The sequence below is a fragment of the Podarcis tiliguerta genome (genome assembly GCF_965153285.1).
Source record: "Podarcis tiliguerta genome assembly, chromosome: 5".
Classification (NCBI taxonomy): Eukaryota; Metazoa; Chordata; class Lepidosauria; order Squamata; family Lacertidae; genus Podarcis; species Podarcis tiliguerta.
Genome location: NC_139538.1, coordinates 52,161,353 through 52,189,337, shown reverse-complemented (window position 1 = coordinate 52,189,337; position 27,985 = coordinate 52,161,353). Strand labels below are relative to the sequence as shown.

The window sequence follows — 27,985 nt, the reverse complement described above, 5'->3', positions numbered from 1 at the left end:
TTGCTTGAAAAACTGTGCTTTATGCGGAAGGTGTGGTAAAGCAACATTCTGCGGTAGAGCACAACTCAGGTTCAATCTCTGGCATTCTCAACTTGATTATGGATTTACAAGTAGCATGCTCTCAGCTGATGTAACTTAACAGCCACATTCAAGACTTTCAGGCTTTTGATCTGATTCCATATAAAGTGATCTGTGCAAGTTTCAAGATGCCATCAGAAATTTAGTTTGCAGAGTGGTTGCTTCCATAGAAGGATGTCAAACAAAGGGTTGTAGGTTTACGTTATTAAATTAATATACCATTCTTTATGTGTACCTGGAACATCACTGTTCCCCTGCCACCCTTAAGAACTCAAAAAAGTTTCATCTGTGTAGTTTGGTTTACAGTGCTCACACAACACATCCAAGTGGCACTTGTCCCTTTGGGAATTGTCCCTCTGCCAATTGAGTGTCAAATAATTCGAGCAGCAGCTTGCTATATCCTGGAGTATGGAGATAACAGCAATGACAATACTCCAGGTACAAGTGAAGGGACAAAAGTGACTACCTTTACTACGACCTGAAACATAGCTATAAATATTTAAGTCTATCAAACGCTGTAGTAAGAGCATAAATCACTCATAAGGTACCAACGCTTACATTTGTCCAGTCGTGGCCGGGGATTGTATCTGTAACCAACCTGACTCCAGAACACAGGCACTGAACCTCTCGTCTGAACGAAAGAGAGGGTGTGGTTATGGACGTGAATCAATTGTTCTGTCTCCACATAATTTGCCACATTCCCATTTTTATCAACGCCTCTCCGTTTGTAACGCATTCCTTTAAAAAACAACAACAAAGAATTCTCAGGAAGGATATAGCAAGCCTATGAATAGTATTTGCTAGAGTAATTTCCAGCTGTTAAATGCTACTCCGTTATAGCAAAAGAATGAAGAGATCAAAAATGTCAAATCAAAAGTCAAACTGGTATCAGTAGATTAAATTAGTCCTACGGCAGATATTTGGGGGTGGGGGGAATTAGATGGCTGAAATCAATTTGTAAATTCAGAAGACTACAGTGAATCTTATGTAGTTTATTTATTTTATGTATTTTATTTTATGTAGCCAGTTTTATTTTAAAAACAGCTTATTTTCCTCACAATGAATACACAGGGCTATGAAAACTAATTCCTTTGGGGGGGCAGGGGTGTGGCATATATTCAAGGTGGGATTCACCTAGCAAACCCCACCAGCAGAAGTCATGTGCAAGGACTTCCACCTGAACAATGGGGCTTCCCCCCGACTCCTCCCCCTTCATACCTTGAAATTGGCTCATGGGAGGGAACCCCCAGAATAGCATGCAGTGGGACAGAGGAAGGATTGTTCTGTCTGGCAATGCTTGCACAGATGGAACAACTGGAAGAGTATGATGATGAATTCCACCCTCAGTGTTTATTACCATTTCTGATTTATATGGCGATGGCAAGCCCTGCAAAGCAGTTGGATAAGTTATTCTTGCCAGCCACACAGGTTATCAGTAAGAGAATTCAATTAGAAATGTATATGTTTCTGCATATTAAATAATTGTTGATAACTTTAGGATCCAAGCCAATAGCTTTGTTAAGTTAATACGGATGTCCACATAAGGAAAGTTTCCAATCCTCTCCTCTCCCCTGGGCTCCCCGCAAAAAAGGCTTTGGGGGTAGCACAGGATAGTGTGGAGGAGAAAGGAAAGTTTTCCTCCCATGAATGTCCTTGCAGTTAATTTGCCTTATGATTCAAGTATTTCTTTCCCCTTTACACAAAAATTAGCACAGAAGAATGAAAGTAATGTAGTTTTATATCATTATCCCAAATCAGGCAGGTATCCATGGTCAATGTAATTCAGGATCAATGTAATTGGAAAGCAAATCTGTGAAAAATGCATAACTTTAATCCCATCAAAATAAATATTATTAGCACTACTACATTGTGAAAGGAATAAAAGAGAGCAATACCGTTTTCTGGGTACAGTCATCCAGGGGGTGGGGGAAGGCATGGATTATCAGCTGAACAGCGTTTTTGAAAAAAGAATCTTGTGCAACTTTTTCAAGTTCTTGATTCAATCAATATTTTTCTATTATTAAACAGTCCATGAAAGCTATCATAGCAACTTTACCAGCTCTGTGGCGACTTCGGCGTGAGATAAGGGCCACAAGAAAACATGGGTGAATATCATCCACGCAGACTGGCTCTTGAGGTGGTGTCTCAGGACTGCTTTTCTCTTCATCTGATGCTTCATTATAATTAACTACAAGCTCCTCAATCTGAACAAATCCCTGGATGACTGGGATAATCCAAAAATCCACTTCAGATTTCTACAAAGTTAAAAAGAAATGAAGGAAGTACAAATGGATGGAGCAACTCCCCTAGGAGGAAAGGTTGCAGCATTTAGGACTTTTTTCCGGTTTGGAGAAAATGTGAGATGATAGAAATTTATAAGGCATGGAGAAAGTGGATATATATTTTCTCCCTCTCTCGTAACCCTAGAACTCATGAAATTCCAGTGAAACTAATTGTTGGAAGGATTTAGGGTGAATAAAAGGAAGTTCTTCTTCACACTCGTTCCTACAATAGGTAATAATGGCCACCAAATTGAATGGCTTTAAAATGCGTTTAGGCAAATTAATGGAGGTAAAAGCCAGCAATGGCTACAGGCTATGCTCTGCCTCTGTAATCAGAGGCAGCACACTTCTGGATGCTAGAAACTGCAAGAGGGGACCATGCTCTTATGCTCAGGTCCTACATGCAAGCTTCCTATAGGCATCAGATCCGTCCCTGTGACAACAGAATGATGGAGTAGATGGGCCACTGGCAAAGGCACCAGCTCCAGGGCGCCCTGCATTGTTCAAGCCAAATGCAGAGCCGAGAACAGAGCGACGTCAGGACATTGTGTGGGGGCCCCCCCTCAATGTTCTTCCGAAGATGGCACCTCTGACCACTGGCCTGAACAAGCAGGCTCTTCCTATGGTCTGATGAATATGACATTTTATGCATTTTATGCTTCCACACTAGGTTTCTACATCTTTATTACAGAATTATATATACTGCAGAAAGTTAGAATGAGACCTATGAAGCCTGGCAAATCTCTTTACTAATCAATTTGACTAAGTATTAAAAACAAGTAGAACAGCTTTCTACCTTCTACGCAGAGGTTCTAAACAAAATACATATTCATAGCAAACATTACTCACACCAATATTGATCAAGTCTTCTAGCATGTGTTTGTTCCAAAAAAATCTATCATCAACCTGAAAATGAAATTAAAATGTAAATATTTTCCATCCGAAAACCAGAGAACAATGCAAACTCACCCTTATCAGAACACAAACCAACAGGAAACAATTCATGTTTCTTGGTTTTACAGATAAATGAATAAGATCAGATACATGCACACAGGAATCCAAGTATTCGTTCAAAACACTGATAATGTTTCAACAGACAACCTTACCTTCTTCCAGAGTGGCAAGTTAGCCTTCTCACATGCACTTTGCCTTTGCACGGAGTTTGTTAGGTTATAAGTCAAACTGTAATAAAAGGAATCCGAGTCCATAAACATTTTGAATAGTTCTTCCAGCAGCCGCCTCTCCAGTCTCTCTTTCTCTTTACTTTCTTTAACCTGTGAAACAGCAAAATATTAGGCTGACTGGGGAAATGTTACTTTGACTAATTTTATATCCAAATATCCAAACAACTTTTACAAACTCCAGCCCAGCAAGATCTTCCACCCTTCAACTTTGTCCTCATCAAGCAAATGGGTCAGCCATAGAAGTTAACTACAAATTTAAGGTCTTGCTTCTTCAGGTCACGTAGATTGGAAGATACATATAGGGTATTATGTCATTTTAGATTTCAAGTCAGGAGAGATATTTAGAATACTTTGGTAGCTCCGGTTGCGAATGAGATCCGTTCTGGAGGTCCGGCCAGATTCCGAGGTTTTCACAACCCGAGGATCACTGCTGTACGCATGCATGTGGTAGTAGACCACTTCTGCGCATGCGCACTTGGTGAAACCAGGTCAAATTCTTCTGGGTTTGCTGCTTTCGCAACCTGAAGTTTACGTTACCCGAGGATAAAGTAACCCGAGGTGCTACTGTATTTGATAGGCCTTCCCTATCAACGTGACTGCCCATTTTCCAATGTAGCAGAAGTTGCTCAGGCACTGTCAGGGAACTGCCATCAGTGTCCAAGGGAGAGAGCAAGCTCCAAAGGGATCCCAGAGAGCGTCCTGGGAGTGGGAGAGGCAGCCCGTCTTCTGGGGAAGAGAATCAACGTAGCTCCAGTGGAGAAGGGGGGCAGATGGGGGAATCAGCGAGGCGGTCCCATGATTCCTTGCCGGGGACCAGCGGGGAGAGGAAGGGTCCTCCGCTGCCTACATCCTCCTTGCGCAGAAGGCTTCCGCGCAGGGAGAGTAGGCGAAGACTTGGCGTCAAATTGCTTCTTTGCTGGAAGAAGTTTAAGAAGCACCCACTGACGGATTCTGCCAGCGATTGAGACAGTCACGGGCGAGTGGCTGCCCGGATAGGAAAGGTTCACTAAGGTAACCCAGCCAGAGGTTGGGACAAGCTTACGCACGAGCAACCCCTAGAACCATTACAGGCACCATACACAATATACTGTATTCCTCTATTTTGATGCATGGAGGGAGATAAAAAGATCAGACCACATCATATGTTACAAAACACTTCATGTTCTACTGAGAGATTTTATCTTCTAAAAAGCAAAGGGTTCAGTACAGAGTGTACCTTTCACAGATGGCAAGGCCTAAGAGGCAGCATAGGAAAAATGTCTATCCACTTTCCCCAAACCACAAGTAATTTTTAATAAATCTTTATTATGTTCTTCCTTAGTCCCTCTGCCATCCCAAAACTAAACAGTCCCAAATGTTTTAGCCTCTTTATGAACAAAAAGTGCTTTAGTTCCCTTAACCCAGAGCTTTCCAAACTGTGTGTCAAAACACGTTAGTGTGTTGGCTGCAGTCTGTATGTGTGTCGCACAAACACTCCTCCTGGGGCTAGAAAAGGGTTTAACGTCCGGTTTGCTAGTAAAACTGCATTAGCATGTTGCAAAATGATGCAGAACTGAATCAGTGTCACAAACTGATGCATGTCTAAAAAGTGTGTCACCAACATGAAAAGTTTGGAAAGCTGTGCTTTAGCCATTACGCTTGTCCTTTTGACAAAGTGGGAACATTACATCTTTGTTCTGCTGGGACAAGTCACAGGCATAAATGCTGCTAGCAAAGAGAAGACAGCAATTCCAGCAAGAAGGAAACCTAAGCCTGGTGGAGTTGGGATGAGTAAAAGGTCATTGGCATGGATATACTGGAATATGAGCATGAAGACGTATGAGGTGCCAAAGACCTGGAACGAAATTGTGCTGAATATCAAAGCAGACAGGAAGCTGGCATTAGGATGTAAGGAACTATGTCATAGAATGAATGATGAAAGATGAATAGTGGGTGCAGAATTCTAGGCTAGAGAACCTGCAGTCTTCCAGATGTTGCCGGACTACAACACCCATCATCCCTGAGCACTGGTCATGCTGTCTGGGGATGCTGGGTTCCCCACTCCTGTTCTAGACAGAGGGGAAGACTGCAGCAGTGGAAGCTGGACACAAACAGAATGGCCCAAAGTTTTGCTGATGGGGCCAAACGAAAGAGACATGTTTTTGAAATGTTTGCAATGCCATATGACTCGGTAAAGGACTGAATATGCTCAAAGGAAAGAGAAATCAAAAATGTCCAAGGTTTTCTGCCCCATCAACAGATGGATGGTGAAGTTGTCAAATAAATAAGAACAATACAGGAGAAGGGAAAGGCTTTGGAAAAGAAAGGAAGAGGAGCAGAAGCACAAGTGGGATGCCATAACTGGATATCACCTGCAGGGTGAAATGCAAAACAGAGGGGCCAGCGATGCTTATTTAGAATGAGTAGCAGATTTGATTGGCAGGAAACCATAAAAAGCTACTTTGGGGAAAAAGTACAGAATACATACATACATACATACAAATACAAATAGTTTTTATAGCACTCTACAAGGAAAAAAACTTTTTGAAAGTCCACAGAAATCCCTACCTTCTTTTTATTAGAAGCAGAAACATTTGATTTAATCTGAGTGAAGGTCTTGAGCAGAAATTTAGAGTCATCTGGAGACTGGGTAATCTTCTCTGGTTTGTTTATTCCAAAATGATGTTTTTTACAGAGCTGAAAAGAAAATATTAAGTTAATATAAAGCTTAAAGAAACAATATTCTATTACATATGTCCTATCAAATGAATGTTAAATAAATTATCTTTTATTTAAGCATGTGGTTTAGGTATGAATGTGTGCATATTCTTATCTATCTATCTATTTTCAGGATATTTATATGCAGATTTTCATGTATGCTTCAAAGCAGCTAATGAAGGTTATTAACAATAAAATAAAAAATACAAATTCACCAAGGCAGCAGATAACAGAAGAAATCCCAAAGTACAAACTTTTAAAAACACCATCCAATTAAGAGCCTCAGATAACAAGTGAAGCCCTAGTTTTGCATATAAGCACGCATCTTATCAACTGCTAGATTTCAAAGTATTCCGAGTGTTAAAGTTACCTCCAGTTCCAGATCCTGAGGTTCTGCTTCAGAGAGTGGTACTGCTGCAATCTTTGTTACTTTGCATATTTCATGATCTCCTGGAAGCTTGCCAACCACTACTTTTTGGCGAATTAGAATCAACCACCAAGGCAAATCTGAAACAAATCCAAATCTATTAGTATGGCATTTTCCATTTCCACGCATCCATTTTCCACAGAGTTAGGCAGCAACCCTTCAAACTAATGTTCCTCACCATTGAGCCATCTCAGTTAAAACACAATACAAACAGTCTGGTACTGGGGGTCTGAAAACAATGCTTGCAAACTGCAGAATGGCGTCAGAATATAGTATTCATAACTGTGGCTCTTCTCCACGCAACAACAAAAGGTAGGATAGCTGCCACTTATCATGAAGGGCAGCGCCATCCAGTAGTCCCCTCTCCCTAACCCAGGAACAAAACCATTTCCATAACAGACAGTAGCAAGGTTTCACAACAAATTTGGTGGCTTTCTTCAGCCACAAAACACTCATGCATATACTTCCTTTATTCAAAGCATTGTTCAGTTATGCGAAAAGGGAGAGAGGCACTACTATTCATGACTGTGTGCAGACCCTTATTTAAACAAGTGAATCTGCCACCACCATGTATGGTGGCTTGAAGAAACCAAAGGCTCTTGTAGAAGGCTATTGTTGAAAATGAATACTTAAAGTATTTTCCATTTACAAACATTTGACTTCACAATTTCCCCTCCTTCCAAGGTTAGATAAAGTAAAACAATCCATTTCAATTGAAAGATTTCTTGCTGACAAAACTACAGAATACTAAGATTGTTTTTGCTAACTGAAGAGTAGTCATGCAATTTTCTAGAATTGTGTGTCATGATGCAAAGGCTTCCTTTGCTAATAAAAAAAATGCATTTTGTCTGCAAAAACAAATCTGAAACAGAAGGTTTCTTGGTTCCTTCCAAAGGGGGGCGGGGAGGTTGTAAGGTTACACATTCAGATTTTCAGCAGGGTGAAAAAGCTTCCATCAATTTGAAACAGAACTGCTTGAACACTAAAAAGGTGTCACAAAGAAAGTAATGCTTTATCAGCAAAATCTGTCGTGAAAACCTTCAGTGCAAGCTATTCTCTAGGGACATTATATAACCATAGCCTCCATAAGACGCTTTACAGATAGCATAGAAACTTTGGTGTGATATTCTGCCCATCATGAACACCCTGCCTGCCATTTCTACAAAACCAAGATTAAAGGAAGCAGCAGTACAAACCTCAAGAGAATGGAAACACAGAATTGGTTTTTAATTTTAAGAACCAAAGGGTCTCCAAATACTGACATTTAAAAAATATGTATACATAAATACATTAAACCACAGGAAAGGGGGTTTATATGGTATCATACAATACGTTGTGGGGAAACAGCCTCCCAAAACTATGATAGAAAACATTTGCAACACGCTAACAAAACGAAACAAAGACTCCTCCTACACACAAACCAGCAGCTAAAAATAAAAACTTAAAGACCGACACCTCCATCACTAGCCCAGATAATACCCAGGCCATTGTTCACACTTTAGCCTGCTGTGGCTTTTGCTGACTATGAAGCACTCAACCACCACCTCCTGTGTGTGGTGTGAACAGGCCAGCACAGCAACAGACACCGCTGTCTCTAGTCCCTGGTAACAGTCGTTTTAAATTTTCACAGCTGGTGCTCAAACCAATTTTTGCTGCTGGGCCTAGCATCCTCACAGCATGCTTTTAAGACACAGTTGGATGAGGGGAGAATCGTTTTTAAATGAATTAGAAGGATGGGATACAACAGTTCTCTCGCTTTCTCTCTCTCATCACTAACAATGCCCAGGAAGTAAACAAAACTAGCCTAGCAACTGTTTTCCTGGTCTGTTGGCAGCCCTCCTTTTAATACAATCAAATATATACAGATCACAGCCACAAGAAGCAAGCAGCATTCTGTCCTGGGAAGCACCAAGGCAAACAGGAACTGAAGTTCAGTGGCATAGATGCATTCAGAACTCTGTCTCAAAGACTGAACTCAATAATCTGTAAAAGTGTTCTAAAGAGCACATACAAGTACTTCTAAGCCATCCTTCATTGTGATAGTAATCATGCAACATAGAATTGTAAAGTTGGAAGGGAACCTGAGAAACATCTAGTCCAACCCCTTGCAATGCATGAATAGGCAGCCATGCCATACAGGGATTGAACCTGCAACCTTGATAGATTAAAATGAATGTCTGGACAGCAAGAGGAGAGTTCTCTTAAACAGGATTCCATGTAGGTTCAAGTGCTTCTGCTCGTCATAAATATTCCAGTGAAATATGGACTTGATGGCTAAGACAGGCAAGACTATTAAAATATCTGACATTACAGTCTTGATCACTTTTTAATTTTGAATTCCTACATCTATAATAGCTCAGTCAGTAGAGTATGAGACTCTTAAGATCTGGGTCATTAGTTTGAGCTCCATATTAGGCAAAACATTCCTACATTGAACTGCAGGGGGGCTGGACTAGATGATCATCATGGTCACTTCCAACTCTACAATTCTAAAAAATTTTCAGCCGTCTAACAAATTCACTGATTTGCATTTTCAAGTGTAAATGACAAAGGAAGTATGCACAAAGTGATCCTACTGAACTGAAATCCCCCACTTTTTGAGTTTTAAATATATTTATATGAGGGTTCAAAGTTTTGTTTTATTTATTTAAAAGCAGTTCTAAACCACTTAAATATTTGAAAAATCTCTAAGCAGCATTCAAAAGGTTCATAAACAGCTTGGAAAGTGCAAGAAAACATTCCAGTGCAATCTTAACTTAGTATGAATGATACACTAAGAATTTTCCTTATTTTATATTTAAGAAGAGTTGTACGTAAAGCCTGAATGATTTAATAATAGATAACCTCTGGCCTGATATAATAAAAAGCTGCTCCATAAATAAGAACTAGAATTGTGTTCATTTGTGCTTGTTGCTCTCACCATATATGGTAAAGCCAAAAAGGCTCTGGGGGAAACAAAAACAAAACATGTATTACATATGCTATGCTTCTATGGTGATTATATTTCTTGCATCTGCAGAAACAATTAATTTTGACCTGAGTGAACCAGGGGCTAACAGCACTTCTTAAGTGATGCAACAGAACATAAACAAAGAGTTAATACCAAATGTAATCTGGAGATGTATCTTTTAGTCTTATTCAAATCTTAGTCAAATATTTCAGGTCAATTGCCGCTAAGCACAGAGCAACTAATGAGCAAACCAAAAACTACAATGTCTCCATATGTGCTGTTCCCATTTCTTCTAGCCTTAATGAATTCATAGATCCGTTAAGTCTGTAAGGGAGTGTGACTCTGGTTGTCAATCACCCGTTTCTAGCTTTAAGATGGTATGACAACTTATTCCGCAGCATACACAAACAGGGAAATTTCATTAAAAGTGTGCCACTACCCCCATTTCATGTGCTACACTAAGATTAATGCAAGGTGAAATTAGATTCTTTAAGCCAGACTGCGTATGAGCAGCAGAAGAAACATTTCTGCAATGTTTAAAAAAAAAAATCAATGCTGTGGGGAGAGAAGGCCTAACTATCCAGATATTCTTGATAATTAAAAAAAATTATAAGCCACTAAACATACCAACGCTTCATTGAATATATTCTTTGCTAACCACCCTTCTGACCCTTACCATCTTAAAAATGTCACTTTTCTATTTAAAAAGGAAGGGACTTTTTCAGGGCTACTGTAATAAATTTTTAAATTGGACTCTTTATTACTCAACCCCCCAAACCCCAGTTATTTACAGTTTCACATTCTTCAATGTGAAAATTATGGTGAAAGAACTGGACTTTCCCTCCCTCAATATACACATTATTATATAGCAATATACAGTCTATTATAGACAAGTCTATAATAATTCCAACAAACTGAGTGTTCCTTTTCCTTTCAGCAACAGCCAAAGCGTAGCCACATCTTTCAGTGGCAGGAGCCAACAATTAAAGCTTGCAAGTCAGTTCTCATGCTGGGCGAGATGAGGCAAGCTCTTACTAACACAGCAATTGTTTACATACCCTGCTCAAAGGCACTGTTAACTATTGCATTATGTATTTTATTTGTCACTCTCGGAAAACACGGATGCTATCAAAGCACAAGATGAAAGACCTGACTCTTCCTGCTGCCCCCACTAAACATTCCCTATATTAGCTAACAGGAAACATACACAGTTGGTAGCCTCAAGATTTTCCCTGTACATCTGAAGAGGGAAGCTGGGACATCATGAATATCCCTGCCTGGAGTTTCTTCCTTGCCCAGAACTAGGTGGTTTTAAAGGAGGAAGTGGTGATGGTGGTGGCGCTATTCCAAAAATTTGACACAAAGGGTGCACCTCAGCCTTTTCCTGCCTCGCCAGAAAGGAAGAAGTACATTTTAGTTGAACTAGAATACAAAAAAGGGAGGTGTGAGGAAGTCAAGGAAATAAGCAAATGAAAGATATAGATATAAAATTTGGATGTGTATGTAAATGTTTTTGTTTTCTTTATGTTGCATTGTTGTATTGTATTCTTTTTATTGTTGATGTATTGTTTGTTGAATCTATGTATTGTTTTTCTTTATTGTTTTTCTTTTTATAATTATAAAATATTTAATAAATATTATTTTTTTAAAAAACAGAAAGGAAGAAGTACATTATTTACTGATTTGTTTTTTGAGAAAGAAAACAAACGTCCTTTTTAGGAGAATCTTCCCAAAGAATGAAAAACATGAATCATGGTTGAATCCAACTAATTTATACACAGAGCAGACACTCTGGGCTGAGCAACTGAACTTCCCATTCCTCTCCTCTCCCCAGGTACCCCCTTAAAAGTATTCCAGTGGTTTGAGAGAAACCCCCAACTGATTTGCAGAGCCCAAGAGAAATCATGCTTTCCTGTATGGTCCTAAAAATACACAGTTTGTCATCCCTGCAATCCTAGTATGCTCTCTTCCTCCCTTCTTCTCTAATGATACCCTTGGCATATACAAAAATAAGAGATAGCTCATATTTGCTTTGAAAAAGCAAAATGTCAGTATATCTGCAATAAAATTAATAGATTTTCCATTTTGTGATCTTAGAATATAAAGATATTCTCTCTACGGAAAATGCTAAGTGTATTCACTTGCTCCTTTGCCTCAAGGTACACATTAGTATTTAATTGGGTCATGGTCAACTATTTTTAAAATTATATTCACAGCTATTTTTAGAAATGACCAGCAATTGTTTTAAAAGAACATGCATACCTGCCCCACAGAGAAACCTACGCTCATCAAATAAAAACATCCTGAAGGTCCCAGGCCTCAGAGAGGTTAGGCTGGCCTCAACTAGAGCCAGGGCTTTTTCGGCTGCGGCTCCAATCTGGTGGAACGCTCTGTCACAAGAGACTAGGGCCCTGCGGGACCTGACATCTTTCCGCAGAGCCTGCAAGACAGAGTTGTTCCACCAGGCCTTTGGTCAGGTCCCAGCCTGACTCCCTCCTCTGGCAACCTGCACAGAATTTTGCTCAACGGTTGCCATTAATTTGACTTTAATTAATTTTTATAATGGAATGTTTTTAGAATGATTGATTATTTGATTGTTTGATTATTTAATTGTTGTTAGCCGCCCTGAGCCCGGCTTCGGCTGGGGAGGGCGGGATATAAATAAAATTTATTATTATTATTATTATTATTATATATACACAGCTATTTTTAGAAAGGAACCGCAAGTGTTATAAAAGAACATGCAAAATTGCAGAACTAATGCAGTTACTAATAAGCACCCATGAATATGAAAGCCATTAAAATGTATTCAGTGTTCTGGAAACAGAACACATTTCCAGGCTGCCAAGATGCCTTTTTATTTATTCAAGGCCTGTGCTCTTAATCAATGAATCAACCATGGTATCAAAGCTCTACAACTTGTCCATGACAACATTACCAGAGAGCTCCACAATGCAAGGAAATAAAGCAATGTTTCCAGCTCAGCTCCTCAAAGAATCAATAACTGCTAGTTGGCTTTCAAGGGAATGGTGATGCAGTGTTCTTGTTAACTTGGGACACATCACACAGAGCCTTCTTATAAAATTTTAATCAGATACTACATTTAACTCAGGGAAAGCTAGATATCTACCAATAACTCTGGTTTCTTCAGCCTAATCCTCTAAATTCTGTGCTTAACAGATATGCTTAGTATTCACAGAAAACAGAGGCTTCATCCAAGATGCCTTGCGAATAGCAGAAAATCACTTTATATAGTCTCTCTGTAGCTACACTGAAGAGATCAGAAATGAACATACTTACATACATTACAAACAAATCTAAACAACCAATGTCAGTTGTCATTACTAGTACCTAGACTCCTAGAGATCATTGGAACGGAAGCAAATGGCATTTCTCGGATTTTAAAAACAAAGAAATAACAAACACAAACTACAGGAATGAAAGCTCAAGACTAAATTTGTAAACAAAAGAAATTAGCCACAGAGTTCCTCAATGTTAGCTCATCAGATGTTGTTCGGACTACAACTCCCGTCATCCCCAAAAGGTTAGCCAACTGCCAGGGATTATGGGAGATGCAGTCCAACAACCTCTAGATAGGGATCCAAAGTTGAAGGATAATAGCTGGTGCAGCGGCATGACAGAAAAGTAGTGTCATTCTAGATACTGCAAACAATTCTGGCCTTGTCTGTTTAAGACTTCTGATAGTCTTAAACGAATTTCCATCACATAAGCACTCCTTGCATGAATAAGTCAACTACACTAAATCTCTCTTTTTATTATTACTAAGAAATATGATTTCCCCAACCTCTAATAGTACAGGTCACATGAATTCTGTACAATGTGTAGAATGACTCCAACTCCACAAATAATCTGATCATTTCAGAAGAGAGATTCCTTCTAACCAGTTGTACTATTGTGTTACATAACTGTTCTCTTTTAATCTATAGAGCCTTAAAAGAACTTTGAGGGCATCACTGAAGAAAGAGTGAACCTTTTTTCCCCTCTGTGAAATCTCTTCTTTCTTGTGTGTAATAAATCACAGGCTGTCCACAGAATGGAATCTCTAGGGTCTTGTTGAGCCCATATTAAAGTCACATCTGAACAGTACACAGCAAGAGCATAGGGGTCACTCATCGCTATCTGTGTTCCATGTTTGTAAGACCATGGTTCTATTTTAAAATAAAATCTAGCATTAGAGGAAGTTTTTTCAAGCATATGTGAAAATCAAATGTGTGGGTTTTTCTTGTTAACCACGAATTTAGTGTTTTGTGGCAACTATTGGTTTTTAATCCATTTCTATTACAAAAGATCAATTCACAAATACCGCTTGTGAACAGTATTTATTATTTAAAGGTCAGCTAAACAACTTTAGATCAGAAGCAAATAAGAAGCATGCTGACCTCACTTTTGAAATATTCAATGTGTGAGAGCTGTGTCTTTGGCATGATTTCCAATACTATTCCATTAATAGAATCAAGCTCGTCTAGCTTTTCTTATATCAACATGAAGCAGATGGTGTTTGAGGAAACTAGATGAGAAAGCCAGCCTAAAAAAATGTTAGTAATCAATGCTCCAGAAAACTGCATCTTCCCCTGAACAATTTTATATCCCGGTCATTTGTAGGAAACCATTAGTCACCTTTATTTACAAGCCAAAATTAAACTGATTTCTACAAGAACTTTGCATTTATATTTGCGAATAATGCTCAAGCTGAACTAAAGCATCACATTTTACTTACCTCCGTATCTTCATGAAATTCTATTTACAGGAAGATGCTGACTCTTCACCTCCCCCCTCTCCCAATTACCTTTTCCTCAGGTCAAGAAAACACAACAAAATATACATGAACCACTGTATATGTAAATAGAACCAGTTATTTATGTGTTGCAATTCAGACACTGACATGAAACAAATGAAAGTGTCGGACAAATCTGTCTGAGAGGCGCTGACAAAGCCCACTTTAGTTTTATCAATTATAGGTAGCAAAGCCTTGTCAGGGGAGTTACAAGCACAAAAGGGCATAGCAATTTTAACATTAACCATCAATCTGGTAAGATAAAGAATTTAACTATTCATACCTGTGTGAAGCTGAACTTTTCCAATAAGTCCCTCAATCAAGCCCAGACAAATCGGATTCCAAGCCAAAAGCAGGTCAGTAGCTGCGGGAGAGATTTTAGACAAACAAAAATGCAAATCAGAATCTGTGGTAAGCAATTTAAAAGCAAGGCTGGTTATTTGTTTGTTTGTTTTGATCCTACCTCTCCAAGGTATGGATTTGGCAGCAAGACCTCTAGTTGCTCATTCCTATAGTACGTTATCTCAACACATATTTTTCTAGCTAATAACTTTGTAAATGGGACGCTCTCTACGGATTCCACAGGTTCCCACTGGAATATGTGAAGGCTCCATTATTCTGATACCATATTCATTTTTAAAGCTGCCCCCCTGGGACATAAAGAAAGAATTCATCTTTAAATGTCAGGTTTACTGTGGCAACCCAAGCCAGTGGTTGTAGGCAACATCTCAGTTTTCTGTTCTACTGCTCCTACTTCATACCCTAAGTGAGGACTAGGCAGATATACTAGATAGAAAAAGCCTCCTACCACCAGCTGCCCTATTTGCTGTAGTCAGCAAGAAATATCAGGGTGGGTGACCTTCCAAGACCCGAATTCCTACTTGTAGAGGCCCAAAAGCTTTCTTCAAGTTTTATTTTAAGCAAGGAGTTAAAAACAATTTTACAAAGTTCATTCCAGTTTATATAACTGGAAAATAGCTCTCTGCAGTAACTTAATTGTACAAACATGACTCATTTAGAGTTCATAATCAGAGCATAGATGACACACCCTTAAAGTATGAATGCCACTCTATTCACATACTACTCAAGGTTTCAACAAGTTGAAGAAAACTTGGCAAGAGTGCTCTCACTCTCCTGTAAGAAAGAAGTTTAAGGAATTTAGAAGTAGGCATTGAAAGGACCAACACTGCACTCCCCCATTGCTTCTATGCCTGAGACCAGAACAACCACACTCCAAAATAGCCTATGGAATTTACAGTTCAATCTCTGGAGTGCTTAACATTCTTACTCACCAGGAGCACTTGTACTGTTAGGGTCATTTTTTCCAAGACCACCTATTCAGGTGTTCAGCAGATATGTGTGAGGGCATAAACTATGTATGGAATATGAGGCCACATGCACTTTGCCCCATGCACACCAGAACTTCTTCCCCTCTCTCTCCATACGCCTTCCTCAAATCTCCTCCAGAGGGTTGTAAGGAACCCCCAGAACCAATTTAGGGGGTACACAGGGAGGGGAGAGGGAGGGGAAATTCTATTGTGCAGCCCAAAGTCTTTGTGTTGATGGAGTGCCAACCTTAGATGTGTATATGATGTTTTTCCAAAAAGCATAGGAATGCTTTTCCAAAAAGCATTAGGAATTATAATCCAATGTTCCAATGTAGTCATGGTGAAAATTGAAACAAGAGTGGTCCTTGTTCCATATTAATAAATCCAGAACATGTTTATCTCTGCTCTGCCTACATTTGGCTCTATCTCTGTCCACATCCTGTATGCAGCTCCCCCAACAAAAGAATGCTGTCTACCCCCCCATGCTACAGACAGTATATCCTTTTAACAGTAAGTTAACCAGCTAGGAAGAACAAATACTGCAGAGGCAGTAATGCCAGTTCTGAAGAGTATATGATCTTGCTGCTGTACTTCCTTTCTTTCTGCTCATATTTAGTTTGATGGATCAGAACAACTGATAAAACTTCTACAACTCCCTGGTTGGAAATTAGTTATTCTGGCACAAATAATTCTGATTTCAAGGAAAGGAAAGAATGCAAAAATATCTATTCTTAATGGATTACTCCATCAAGGTTTTAGGAACAACCAACAGTGCTGTTTAGGTTTAAAATGAAAGCACACAAACTAAAGTTGATGTTCGGACAAAGGTTTTTGTAAAACTGCTACTCAGAATAAATGTATTTTCAAACTTTATTTCAAAGAAATATTCTATAGGGAAATGTTCTATTCCAAGAAAAACAATTTCACAATAAGATTAAAAGCTATTGTTTAAAGAGTGAAAAGTGCAGACCAAGCTGATGCTCTTTTGTCTAGAGACACTGTCAGTTTAAGCACCATTTGGGAAATGTTTCTGGTGCCAGCCACTTTGCTACCCTGAATTCCTATTGTATTTATAAACAATCTGAATAGATCTGTTGATATTGCTAGGTTTGCTCATAAACAAAGAAATGGAACAAAGCAGGGCTTGGCACTTTGCCACCTATTAGAATGATCTGGACAACAAAGCTGCAAGTCACTTCAACGTGATAGTTGCACTCAGACTCAACACTGAGCCACAATTTAACTAGCCAGTACCAAGTTGGCATAAGAACAAAGATACTGTGGTTTGTTGGACCTAACATGCCTTTGCTTCCTCCTCCATCCCTTGACTCTCCTGTGAATGCCGAGGTGTTAACTTGAATGTCTTATCCGCTGCCAAGGACTGAAATAGGCCTCTTACCATTGGCCAGCTGCAGAAACGAGGCAGGAAACATGAATGATCGCCTCTTCTGAGATCTTTGGGCTACTCTCAGCACAGCCTCAACTAAACACAGTTCAAATGCCTTCCTTCCTTCCTTCCCTCATTCCTAGACGTGCATCACAGAGGCCTGCAGCATAATTTCAAGGCACAAATCATCATAAGAACTTTAGGCACCTATGGTGATAAGTGGGGAAGACCCTCCCCAGTCTAAGAAAGAACAACTTTTCCAGGAGATGCTTCTGAGGAAGCCGCTGAACTAGCTTTCAGTACTGTCCTTAGGATCAGTGTACATGTTAAGAGTGGTTTGACTAGCAAAACCTCTTGACAAGATGTCTCCGGCGCAGGTGATGAGGTATGCTCTGGCGCCAACTTGGCATGCTGCTGACACATGTGTGGAACACCACAACGTATCTGGGAGCAACATAACTCTTCCATCCTGGTAGATGGTGGCTACTTTATTGTAGTATGGCTTGGTCCTATTATCCATGAATTTGTATAGTCATTTAATCCAGCTGCAAGTTCCTTATCTTGTGGCAGCAAGTTCCTAAGATAATTATTCATTGTATGAATAAGGTCATGTTGCTTATCCTGAACAGATTATCAAATCATTTTGATGGCTGACCAAGTTATAATATTGTAGGGGGAGGGAATCTATCCATTCTCTACATTCCCTCCACAGGCTTTTTTTGAAATCAGCCTTCCCCAAACTTGTGCTCCACATTTTAAGGCATTCCCATATTTGAATACACAGCAGTTAACTTTCTACTACAGTTTATCATCCTGTAAAAGTAAGTCTCTGAAATAATTCAAGACACTGTTCTTGGAAGTTAAAATATATACGGTAAAATAGAGCAACAAACATGTATTTGAAAACAATTATTTCAAGCTGTTATTATTTGGGAAATACTGTGAACAGAAGATAGTGTTGACAAAGTTTTAGGATATCATGCTATAAATTAATGTCATTCCTAGATTAATGTAAGCACCAAGTGAGGTTGCCTTCACTGTTAAGATTTAAAGCATCTTCAATATTCCATCTTCAATATCCAAAGTGGGTGCAAGGTCATTTTCTCTTAAGAGGGCTATTGTGAAACTCCATGCCCCAGAAACTGTGAGACAATCATAGGCCACTTTCAGATGCAACAATTTGCCAGATTCTCTGTCTGTGATGTGTACACTGCCAGATTTCTCACACTGCACTCCTCTACCTTGGCTCAAACATGATAAATAAAAGGGCCATTGGTTTCCCACTATATGCAAACCAAGGACTGTGGCTTGTTCCTCCCTTGCAAGTCACAATCAGCAATCCAATAACAAAACTATGGCATCAGGTTGGATAGCAATTCTGGCTTGTTAGGGAGCAACAAATAATAATCCCTGGTACAGACATAATGGGAAATCAATGCTTCCTGGTTTGTTTGTTTATCCTGCTTGTGCTGGGGAGGAGTGCAGTGGGAGTTATCACTTCTCATTCCCAATAAACCAGCAAGTCTAGATTATAATTATGTGCAAACAGTAATAATTTAAAGTTGAGAGGGAAAACTAGCCAGTCATATGTTCCAGTACATGGTAATTTTTAGATCACAGAATGGGTTTGTCTTCCTCAAATTCAGAATATCTTTTCAGGATTCCTTCCTACCAACTTTTGCAAGTTGTTCTTTTGACATACAGCTTTGATGATGAGTAAGCATGACACAAATAGATTTGTACTTGCCTCAAAACAGATTCAGTCATCAAAGATGTAAGCTTCATAACAGCAAAAGCTGTACACCTGTCAGATTGCTAAAAAAAGAACCTCCCAATAAACAAAATAATATCAGGCACCTATATGCAATAAGCCATTTGGACTCTCACTTAAGCATAAATAGGGTTTCTGACAATTATAACAGTAGCCTTGCATGTTACTAAGCACAGTCATCATATATTCTTTCCTTACAGTTTTGCCAAACACTGTATCATCATTTAACACAACACAAAAAGAGGGCTAGCAATACTTTTACGAATTCAGGCTTTTGGAGGCATGCAGAAGACAATACACTATTAGTCCATTGATAGATATCCCCATCTGAACAAGGTATATTAAGTTAAATGAATCACCTTTGTAAATCAGAGCAGTACTTATACAGCAGTAACTATTGTCCTCATCACATCCACTGAAAGGTCAGTCCACCAGGCATGCTGTTAGAGGGTCAAAGGATAATGACTGTGAATATAGTAAATCACAATCAACAAAATGAGGGGGGCGGGAATCCAATACTAGGCCTAAATGATGTCAGGGACACATACAAGAAGTCATGTGACTCAATGACACTGTGCCCAGCAATACCCTCAGGGAAATATATTAGTGGACAATTCTAGAAGAAGACATCACTTTGCACCCTATAGAAACTAAAGCTGCAATCCTATATGCTTTCCTGAGAGTAAGCTACAATGAATTTAGTGAGGCCTACTTTGGAGTAAGCATACATGGGACTGCACAGTGAGATCCATTCTACAAAGTCAGCAATATCTTAACAAAGTACCATTTTAGACTACACACAAGGAGGGAAATTTTATCCTAATCCTATTCTCTCTCCAATGTGCAGTTTTCAGCAAGGCAGGGAGGATTTTTACAAGGCAGTGATTTAAGAATGTGATCACAGCCTGCAATATGAATTGGTACAGTTTAGGAGGAATTCTGCCACATACATGATCTGCTATTTATTACATTTGTATACCTCCTCTAACCAAGGTCTTGAGGTGATGAGTGGTGTACACATTTAAAAACACAATACAACAGTATGATAACCAAACCCAGCTGCAAGTCAGGCAGCATGAAAAGAACCAAATGGGAATTAAACAGAAGCAAAAGCCTGGTTAAATAAATATGTTTTTAAGAAGGCACTGAAATAACATTAAAAATAGCTCCTGCCTAAGGTCAAAAGGCAGGCTATTCCATGAAAGGCTGCTGTTACAGAAAATGCTTCCCCATCAGTTGAACCTCTACTACTTTTGGCACCAGAAAGCTGCTTTATACTGCCTGAGATTCTTTGGTCCATGTGGCTCAGTACTGTCTACACTGACTGGCAGTGGCTTTTCAGGGTTTCAGATGGGAATCATTTCTGGCCTTGCCAGAAGATACCAGGGACTTCTGCATGTAAAGCAGATGCTCTAACACTGAGCTACAGCTCCATGAACCTTGCTCAGTAGCTTATTGGCAGCTGGTGCAATTATTTAAGAACTAGTATAATGTGTGCACAGTTGGAACCCCAGACAGCGCATGTTGCACCAGCCACAGCCTCCAAACCAGCCTCAAGGGCCACCTCACATAGAAGGCATTACACCAAAAAGGTAAAAGGACCCCTGACCAGCATGACTAAGCTGCTTCTGGCAAACCAGAGCCGCACACAGAAACACCATTTACCTTCCTCTGTGGTACCTATTTATCTACTTGCACTATGACGTGCTTTTGAACTGCTAGGTTGGCAGGAGCAGGGACCAAGCATCGGGAGCTCACCCCGTCACGGGGATTCGAACCACCAACCTTCTGATCGGCAAGCCCTAGGCTCTGTGGCTTAGACCACAGTGCCACCAGCGTTCCTAGGCATTACAGTAGTTAGATCAAAAAGTTACCATGCACGAGTCACTGTGGAAAGGCTATGCCTGTGCAGGAACAGTCGCAGCCAGCATACCAGCCAAAACTGACAAAAGGAATTCCAGTCACTGTTGCCACTTGGGCTTCCAGAAACAAAGATGACCCAGGAACACCCCCAAACTGAACACTGGCTCCTACAGAGTGCCTCTCTCTCACATCCCACATACTTAGACCAAAAGGATGCTATGGTCAATGGTATCAGAATCTTCTGAGAGATCCAATAAAAGTAGCAGAACTGCACTCCCTCGAGGTCATCCATAAAAGTGGCCAAGACAGATTCTGTCCCAAAACAAAACCTGAACACAGACTGAAACAGTTGCAGACAATATTTTTCTTTCAAATTATGGCAGAGCAACTTAGTCATTGACAAAATGTTTAGAGCACCTCAACTTAGAAATGCTACAGGTAACAATGGCAGTGAAAACAATGTAAAAGTGGTGGAACTCACAGGAACATAAAGGCCTATATCCTACATGCATTATTATACGTCTATATTTGCACATGCATCATCTTGTAGATTATATAAGAAAAGAAGACTATATTTATGATTATAAGATTCACACAAACTCTTACAGCTGCCATTTTGCTTATGGATGGATGCAGCACACACATCTGGCATCAAAGATACAGCAAACAACTGAGACACTAACATATCCATTACCTTAATAGTCTTAACTGTACTCTTCATACTAGGTATAGTATTCTCCTTGTGTTATGTGATTAGTACAGAATACTCGGTGGTTTACTTTTCATTCCAGGGTCAATCTCAGTGTGATCAATGCTAAGTTGTAATCAAATGCTGACTATATATATAGCTTAATACTCAATAAGTACATGATTGTATGGGAGTAGCTCATATAAGACTACGTAATTTCACCTGTATTTGATTAGTAGTCTTTGTAGTACCAGAATACATAACTTCATGAAACTGCAAATCAATGAGAACTGTTGGTTGCTGATTTCCCATGGCCAGCATGTTACTTTCTATATAATAAATGGGAAAGATACTCTAATTGCCATCTCACAAGACTAGTTCTTTGCAAAAGGGAGACAAAGAAAGATAATGAATGTATCCTTCATCATCTCCACTATTCCTTTTTCAAAGCATCATGTACTTTGATAAGCAACATAAAAGGAAAAATTATTCCTTTGTTCTCATTCAAGAGTTCCACAAATCTGGCTAGCCAGCAAATATTGCTTCTGAAAAGAACCCTTCCAGGTACCATCCCAATGGTGAGGACAAGGTCTCATCTGACGCTATGCAGAGCTCAAGTCTCAAAGTGACTGCAGTAGGTTGGCTATCGCGCTCTTTCCCAGATCTCAGTTGCAGGATGGAATGGTGACTTAACATTTGTGTTGCGCTTCAGAAAACTGTTAAGTAGAACAGGGTTCTACATGTTTGCTCATCATGGCAAGTGTGAGGCTATCCTCTTTTGAGCATGAAAAGGCCCATACTTCCTCTCAATCTTGGAGCTGCAGAAGGGATGGGTAGGCAGGGATCATCCTCAAGCAAACCACACCCGGGGCCTCAAAAACCTAAACTAAAATACTTTATCTCCCCAAATTTTACAGTACAAAGTCAGGAACGAGTGGAGGGGGTATCCTGGTGACAGCAAATTCTAGTTTACCCAAAAAGTGTAGGATCTTGAAAAAGTATTGCTATTCTAGAGATTCCCATAAAGGTCAGCGCAATGTCAGGAAAAGCCCCTTAGGCATGTAAGTGAAAAGATAATAGCTCAGTAGTGGAGCAAAGGTTTGTGTGAAGGTCCCAGGTTCAATCCCTAGTGTCTCCAAATAGGGCCGGAAAAGACGTATCTGAAACTCTGGACAGACATTGCCAGTCAGTGTAGCAATATCTGGAGGAATCTTGACAAGTGCTCACACTGATCATTCCACATCTTTTGGAAAAAAAGAAGGACATTAGTAAGAACTTTGTCGGGGGGAGGGGTCAAGGAGAGGGGGGAAATAAATTAACATTTTTTTGTCTGGTTGGATTTAAGATGCTGTGTGTGTGTGTGTGTGTGTGTGTGTGTGTGTTTTATAACAAAGATAGAACCCAATTTTGCTTTTTGTCTCACTCACTTTTGATTTTTGCCTCAACCACCAATGGAATGCAGCCCCTCACTCCCACCCCGGTTTCCACAAATGTATACTGCTCTTGGGCTGAAAAAGGTTCTGCCACCCTTGCTCTAAAAAATGCACCGAGCAAACAAAACGCTATGACAATACTTTGGTATCATTCAATAGGTTCATTAGGGCACAAACTAAGCAAATCAAATGAGTGTTAACAAAACATGTGAAAAAACTGCAAGTGAAGCAAGAAATCTCTTTACACATGAGCAATACAAAAACAAGTGCATAGTCATTTCCATATAAGCTATAGTTACACCCTCTAATGTCAAAAATTCCTGGCAAATCAGCTGTAAAGTCTCCCTATAGCAGCCTTACCCAAAGTTGTGCCACCACGATATTTTGGCTTACAACTTCCATTAGCCCCAGGTAGCACAGACATATTGTGGAGTTTTAGCCCAGAACTTCTGGTGGGCACCAGTTTGGGGAAGGTTGTATTACAAACACACACAACACAGCTACTTTGAATCTTCCTAAAGCATTCAAAAGCAAATGTTAAAATTCCTACAGTGTGCTAAACAAAGGAGAAATTACAACATACCAAGCACCATATTGCATTTGGAAGGTGGTGTCAGTGAACTGTAATTGATTCCACTTTAAAACATGAGACAACTTGAGTTTCAACTATCTGAAGTGTAGTACAGAGGGAGCAAAAAAAAATAAATCCATTACCAGACATCTAATTTTTAAGGCTTGCACGTTCCAAGAGCTCTAAATAAGCGGGAGGGGGCACTTTCATACTAAATCTGACATGCTCCTACTTTCTCTTGACAGGGTGAATTGCAGTGGGTTGGACTAGATGACCCTCACGGTCCCTTCCAACTCTGTAATTCTATAATTCATTTGTTCTGCTTCCCCAGCCATCCTCCACCTTGTGTGCATCACCAGATGAGATCACCATCTTCCTACACACTTCCTTCTTCAGCAAGCTTATCCACCACCAATTGTCAAAAACTGGATCAGTATACAGTACTTTCACAAATCCCAGGTATATTATCCTCTCCAGAAGGTGCTGCACTCCCATCAACTTGCTTTTAAAAAATCTCTATCCTAGCTAACACCAGCAAACCCTCAGCCCACACACTCCTTATCAATTTGGCTAAGCAAAATTTTAGCTCAGTCAGCGTGGCTCTTCACTGAACCATCTAAACAGCCTGCCCTTTCAAAAGTTTACAATGTGCCTCTTGTTTATTTATCTCTAAGTTTTCATACTCCACCCTTCCTCCAGACTGGAGCATAGGGCAGGCAGCTTACAACAAAATATAACAAAATATAAAATACAGAACCAAACAGAAAGGTTCCAAAGGCCTTCACAAACAAATGCATTTTTGCCTTTCATCTATATGTGTGTGCCTGTTGTATCTTAATTTGGGGAGAGTTCCATAAATGGAGTGATGCCACTGAGAATTCCCTGTCTCATGTCACTGTCTTGCTTGGCCCACTGGCTGGCAGGACTATAAGCCAAGACTCTCCAGCAGATCTTAAAGCTCAGGGTGGCAGGCATCAGGAAACATATTCTGACAAGGATGTAGGCCCCAGGTTGTTTAGACCTTGAATTGGGCTTGGTAACATACTGGCAGCCAGCACAATGCCTTCAGGATTGGAGCCATATGATCCTGTCGGGCCGCACCCAACAACAACTGAGCTGCAACATTTTCAAGGGAAGTCTCACATAAAGGGCATTGCAGTAGTCTATACAGGAGGTTATTAGAGAAGTGTTTTTCAACCACTGTTCCGCGGCACACTAGTGTGCCGTGAGATGTTGCCTGGTGTGCCATGGGAAAAATTGAAAAATTCAAAAGATTTTTAAAAAATTAAATGTCAAATTTTCGCCCAATAGGCAGGCGCTGGACTGTGTCCACCCTATTTTCCATCCGTCCTGGGTGGGGATCAGATCGGATGGGATCGGATGAGAGCGGACAGGCGGTCCGCTCTCATCCGATTCCCCATAGAGAGCAGCGGGGCTCTGACATCTCCCTCTCCGCACACAGTGAGGAGACGGAGCTATCATCCAACGGCTCAGCGGGGATCAGCGGATCGATCCCCTCTGAGCAGAGAACGGTCCTCAACATTTTTGTTTGCCATTAAAGAAAAAAATATTAAACCATGCTTGAATGTTAAACCATGCTTCTTTGCGTTTATTTGATTCCTATTCAAGAGAATTACTTTATATATAGTCAATATAGGCACAGAGTTAAATTTTTTAACATTTTCTAATGTGATTTTTTTCATGAAACAAGTGTGCCTTTGCCTAAAAAAGGTTGAAAAACACAGTATTAGAGTGATGAAAACAAAGGACAAGCCTTCCTGGTTCAGGAACATCCACAGCTGGCAAATCAGCCAGAAGTGGGAATAGGCACCATCAAGGCTACTTTCATATCCAGTGACAGCCTGGAATCCAGAAGCACACCCAGACTATGAATGAACCTGCGCTTTCAAGGGGAGTGCTGCCCTATCCAAAACAGACCATATTCTTGAGCCTAAGAACCATGAACCCACAGCACCTTCATTTTGCTCTGATTCAGCTTCAGTTTACTGGATCTCATCCTGCCCATCATAGCCTTGAGACATTGGTTGAGCATATGCACAGCCCCTGTCATTTAAAAGGAATGGAGACAATACTGGGTATCAGTATACTGAAGTCCCTGCACTCCCAATATTCAGATGACACCTCCCAGTAGTTAAACGGCAACAGGGACAAAACAAAAACATGTGGCACCCCACAGCAAAAATACCATGGGGACAAGAAAAAGTCTCCCAATGCTGTTTTCTTTGACAGAGTAAGAATGGAACCACTGTAGTATAGTGCCCAAAACACCCAATTCATGGTCAATATCATGGTCTGTGATATCAAAAGCTATGGAGGGTTTGGTGAGAATAAAGAGGGTAGCATACCCCCCCCCCCATCTTCTCTCTTCCAATAATGCATACTCCGCAAGGCAAACTCAATGTCATACTCAGGTCAGAAGCCAGATTGGGCTGGGTCTAGAAAATAGGTTTCATCCAATAACAAGTGCAATTGAACACCACCCACCTTGATCACCTTGCCTTAAAAAAAAAAATGAAATATTTGCATCAGTTGTCCAGTGCCTTTGGATCCAGAGAGGGCCTTAAGGAGCATTTGCACCACCACCACTTTTAATGTGGTGGGCATCAGCCCCTCTTACAATGAGGCATCAGTCACTGTCTGACCCACCCAGACATTTAAAAAGGCAGGTAATACACTGGTCTGGGATACACAAGCCACAGAGAAATCTCCATATGGCTTTAATCCACAGACAGCCAGGCACAGCAAGCCACAGGATACATCCTGAGGGCGACAGAAGAACTCCATGCAGTGCAAGGGCATGCAAAACTGGTAAAACTCTAACATCTTGGGGGGGCAGGGAGGGTGTGTGTTGCTTTCCTTGGGTCAGACCTATGGCTGGGCACAGATTCCCTACTAACTTACATTGTAAAACACTCCGTGTACTTAAGAGTGCTTTTGGTCTTCCAGGAAAAGAAATTCAAACCTACACAAATCAGGCCACGAAGAGTTCACTGTTTGCTCTGAGTCACCGACTTTATAGGTGAGGAAAGGAAGAACTATTATAGGTATCGTTCGTTTGAGAGCATATTGTGGGGGGAGGGGAGGGATTGCGCGTGTTCTTATTTGCAAGCCGCTTCGAGTCAGGCAGGAGGTGGTGCAAATAATGAAAGCCACAACCTCCCAAAGGTGAAAGTGGTCACCAAGCGAGTGGATCCGATGTCAAGAGTCGCCTCTTTTCCCTGCTCCGCTGTCCACAATTCCCTCTTTCCTCCCCGCCTGTCACACACACACACACACACACACCCGCCTCCGGCAGGAGGACCCCTCACCTTCGGCCGCCTGCCTCCCTCTGTCCCTCCACCTGGCGCCTCCGGCTCACCTGAGCGCGCGCCCACCATCTCCCCCCGCCCGCCCGCCTCGCAGCAGGTGCGCCGCCCTCCCGCCGCCCTTGGGCTACCCGGACCCAAAGCTCCCTCCGCCCGGCCGACCTTAAGTCTTCTCCTCCCCTGAGGAGAATTGCTACTCCGAAGACTGAAGCCCCTCGGGCGACGGCGGCGGCGCGCCCCTTTCCTTGCCCAGCCTGCCCGTCCCCGCGACTCACCGGGACGCAGCTGGAGGCTGCCGTCGGCGCGGCTGCACCACAGCGCCCGCTCCCCTTGCTGCAGGATGTAGTGGTCCTTGGCTTGGAAAAGCTCCATGCTGGGGGCGAGAAGAGCGCCGAGAGGGGAGGGAGGGAGGCCTCGCCTCCCCTCAGCCCGCCGCCGGGTTTCCGAGGCGCGGCGAAGGGACCTGCCCCGCTTGGCGCGCCGCGGCCACAGAAGCCGAGCGAGCCCTCCAAATTCCAAGAAGAGTGACGGGAGCGCGCTCACGCCCGGCGCACCACATCCGCCGCCTGGAGGCTGGGCCCGCCTCCTTCGGCTGTTGCCGCCCCTGTCGCCGCTCCGCGCTCAGGCCGGGAGGGTTCCGGCGCGCCAGGGGGAGAGAGAGCCCCGCTGGACACGTGACTCCCGCCGCCAGGCCCTTCTTTGTGGTTGTTTTTATCCTGGAGATAAGCAGCGAGGCTGCTTCGGCAGAGACAGGCGCCCGCGCTGGCCTAGGAAAAGACACAGATCTGTGCAGAGAGAGAGCGGTGGACCAGCGAGGACGCTGTGCTGCTGACACTCTTCGCCAGGCATAGTATACATAGTATACGAAAGGCCGGTACTGTCTGCCACTCATCCAGAAAGAAAGCATCGTTGTTTTTTTGCTTGCTTCTCATCTTTCACCAGCTCTTTTAGGACGTGGAGTCCACAGAGGGGGGGAAAGGTTATCAAATCATAGGAATGTAGAGTTGGAAGGGCCACAAGGGTCATCTCCTTTCTTGAAGCCATTGGTTCAAGTCCTACCCTGTGGAGCAGGAAGACAGGAGCTTGCTCCATGTGACAGCCCTTTAGATATTTGAAGATTGCTTTCATATCTCCTTTCCAGTCTCTTTTTTTCCCTCAGCCTAAACATACCCAACTCAACCTTTCCTCCTAAGACTTTGTTTCTA

At 41.3% G+C, this 27,985-nt stretch overlaps 1 protein-coding gene across 2 annotated transcripts in view; it reads right to left on the bottom strand.

Annotated features, from left to right (window-relative positions):
• The window catches only part of INPP5F (inositol polyphosphate-5-phosphatase F), a 40,141-nt gene extending 12,571 nt beyond the window's left edge, over window positions 1–27,570 (bottom strand). The window contains exons 1-8 of one of the 2 annotated variants that reach the window (XM_083441280.1): window positions 27,056–27,570; window positions 14,697–14,777; window positions 6,612–6,748; window positions 6,092–6,220; window positions 3,467–3,634; window positions 3,210–3,266; window positions 2,135–2,333; window positions 637–816 (exon numbers count right to left, since the gene is read on the bottom strand). In XM_083441280.1, the coding sequence (XP_083297406.1) occupies window positions 637–816; window positions 2,135–2,333; window positions 3,210–3,266; window positions 3,467–3,634; window positions 6,092–6,220; window positions 6,612–6,748; window positions 14,697–14,777; window positions 27,056–27,152 (1,048 nt within the window). In that variant the 5' untranslated portion in view covers window positions 27,153–27,570. Of the gene's footprint in view, window positions 1–636; window positions 817–2,134; window positions 2,334–3,209; window positions 3,267–3,466; window positions 3,635–6,091; window positions 6,221–6,611; window positions 6,749–14,696; window positions 14,778–19,258; window positions 19,414–27,055 lie in introns of those variants that run through there. The other variant, XM_083441281.1, reaches the window with a different exon arrangement.
• Between the last annotated feature and the right edge of the window lie 415 nt (window positions 27,571–27,985).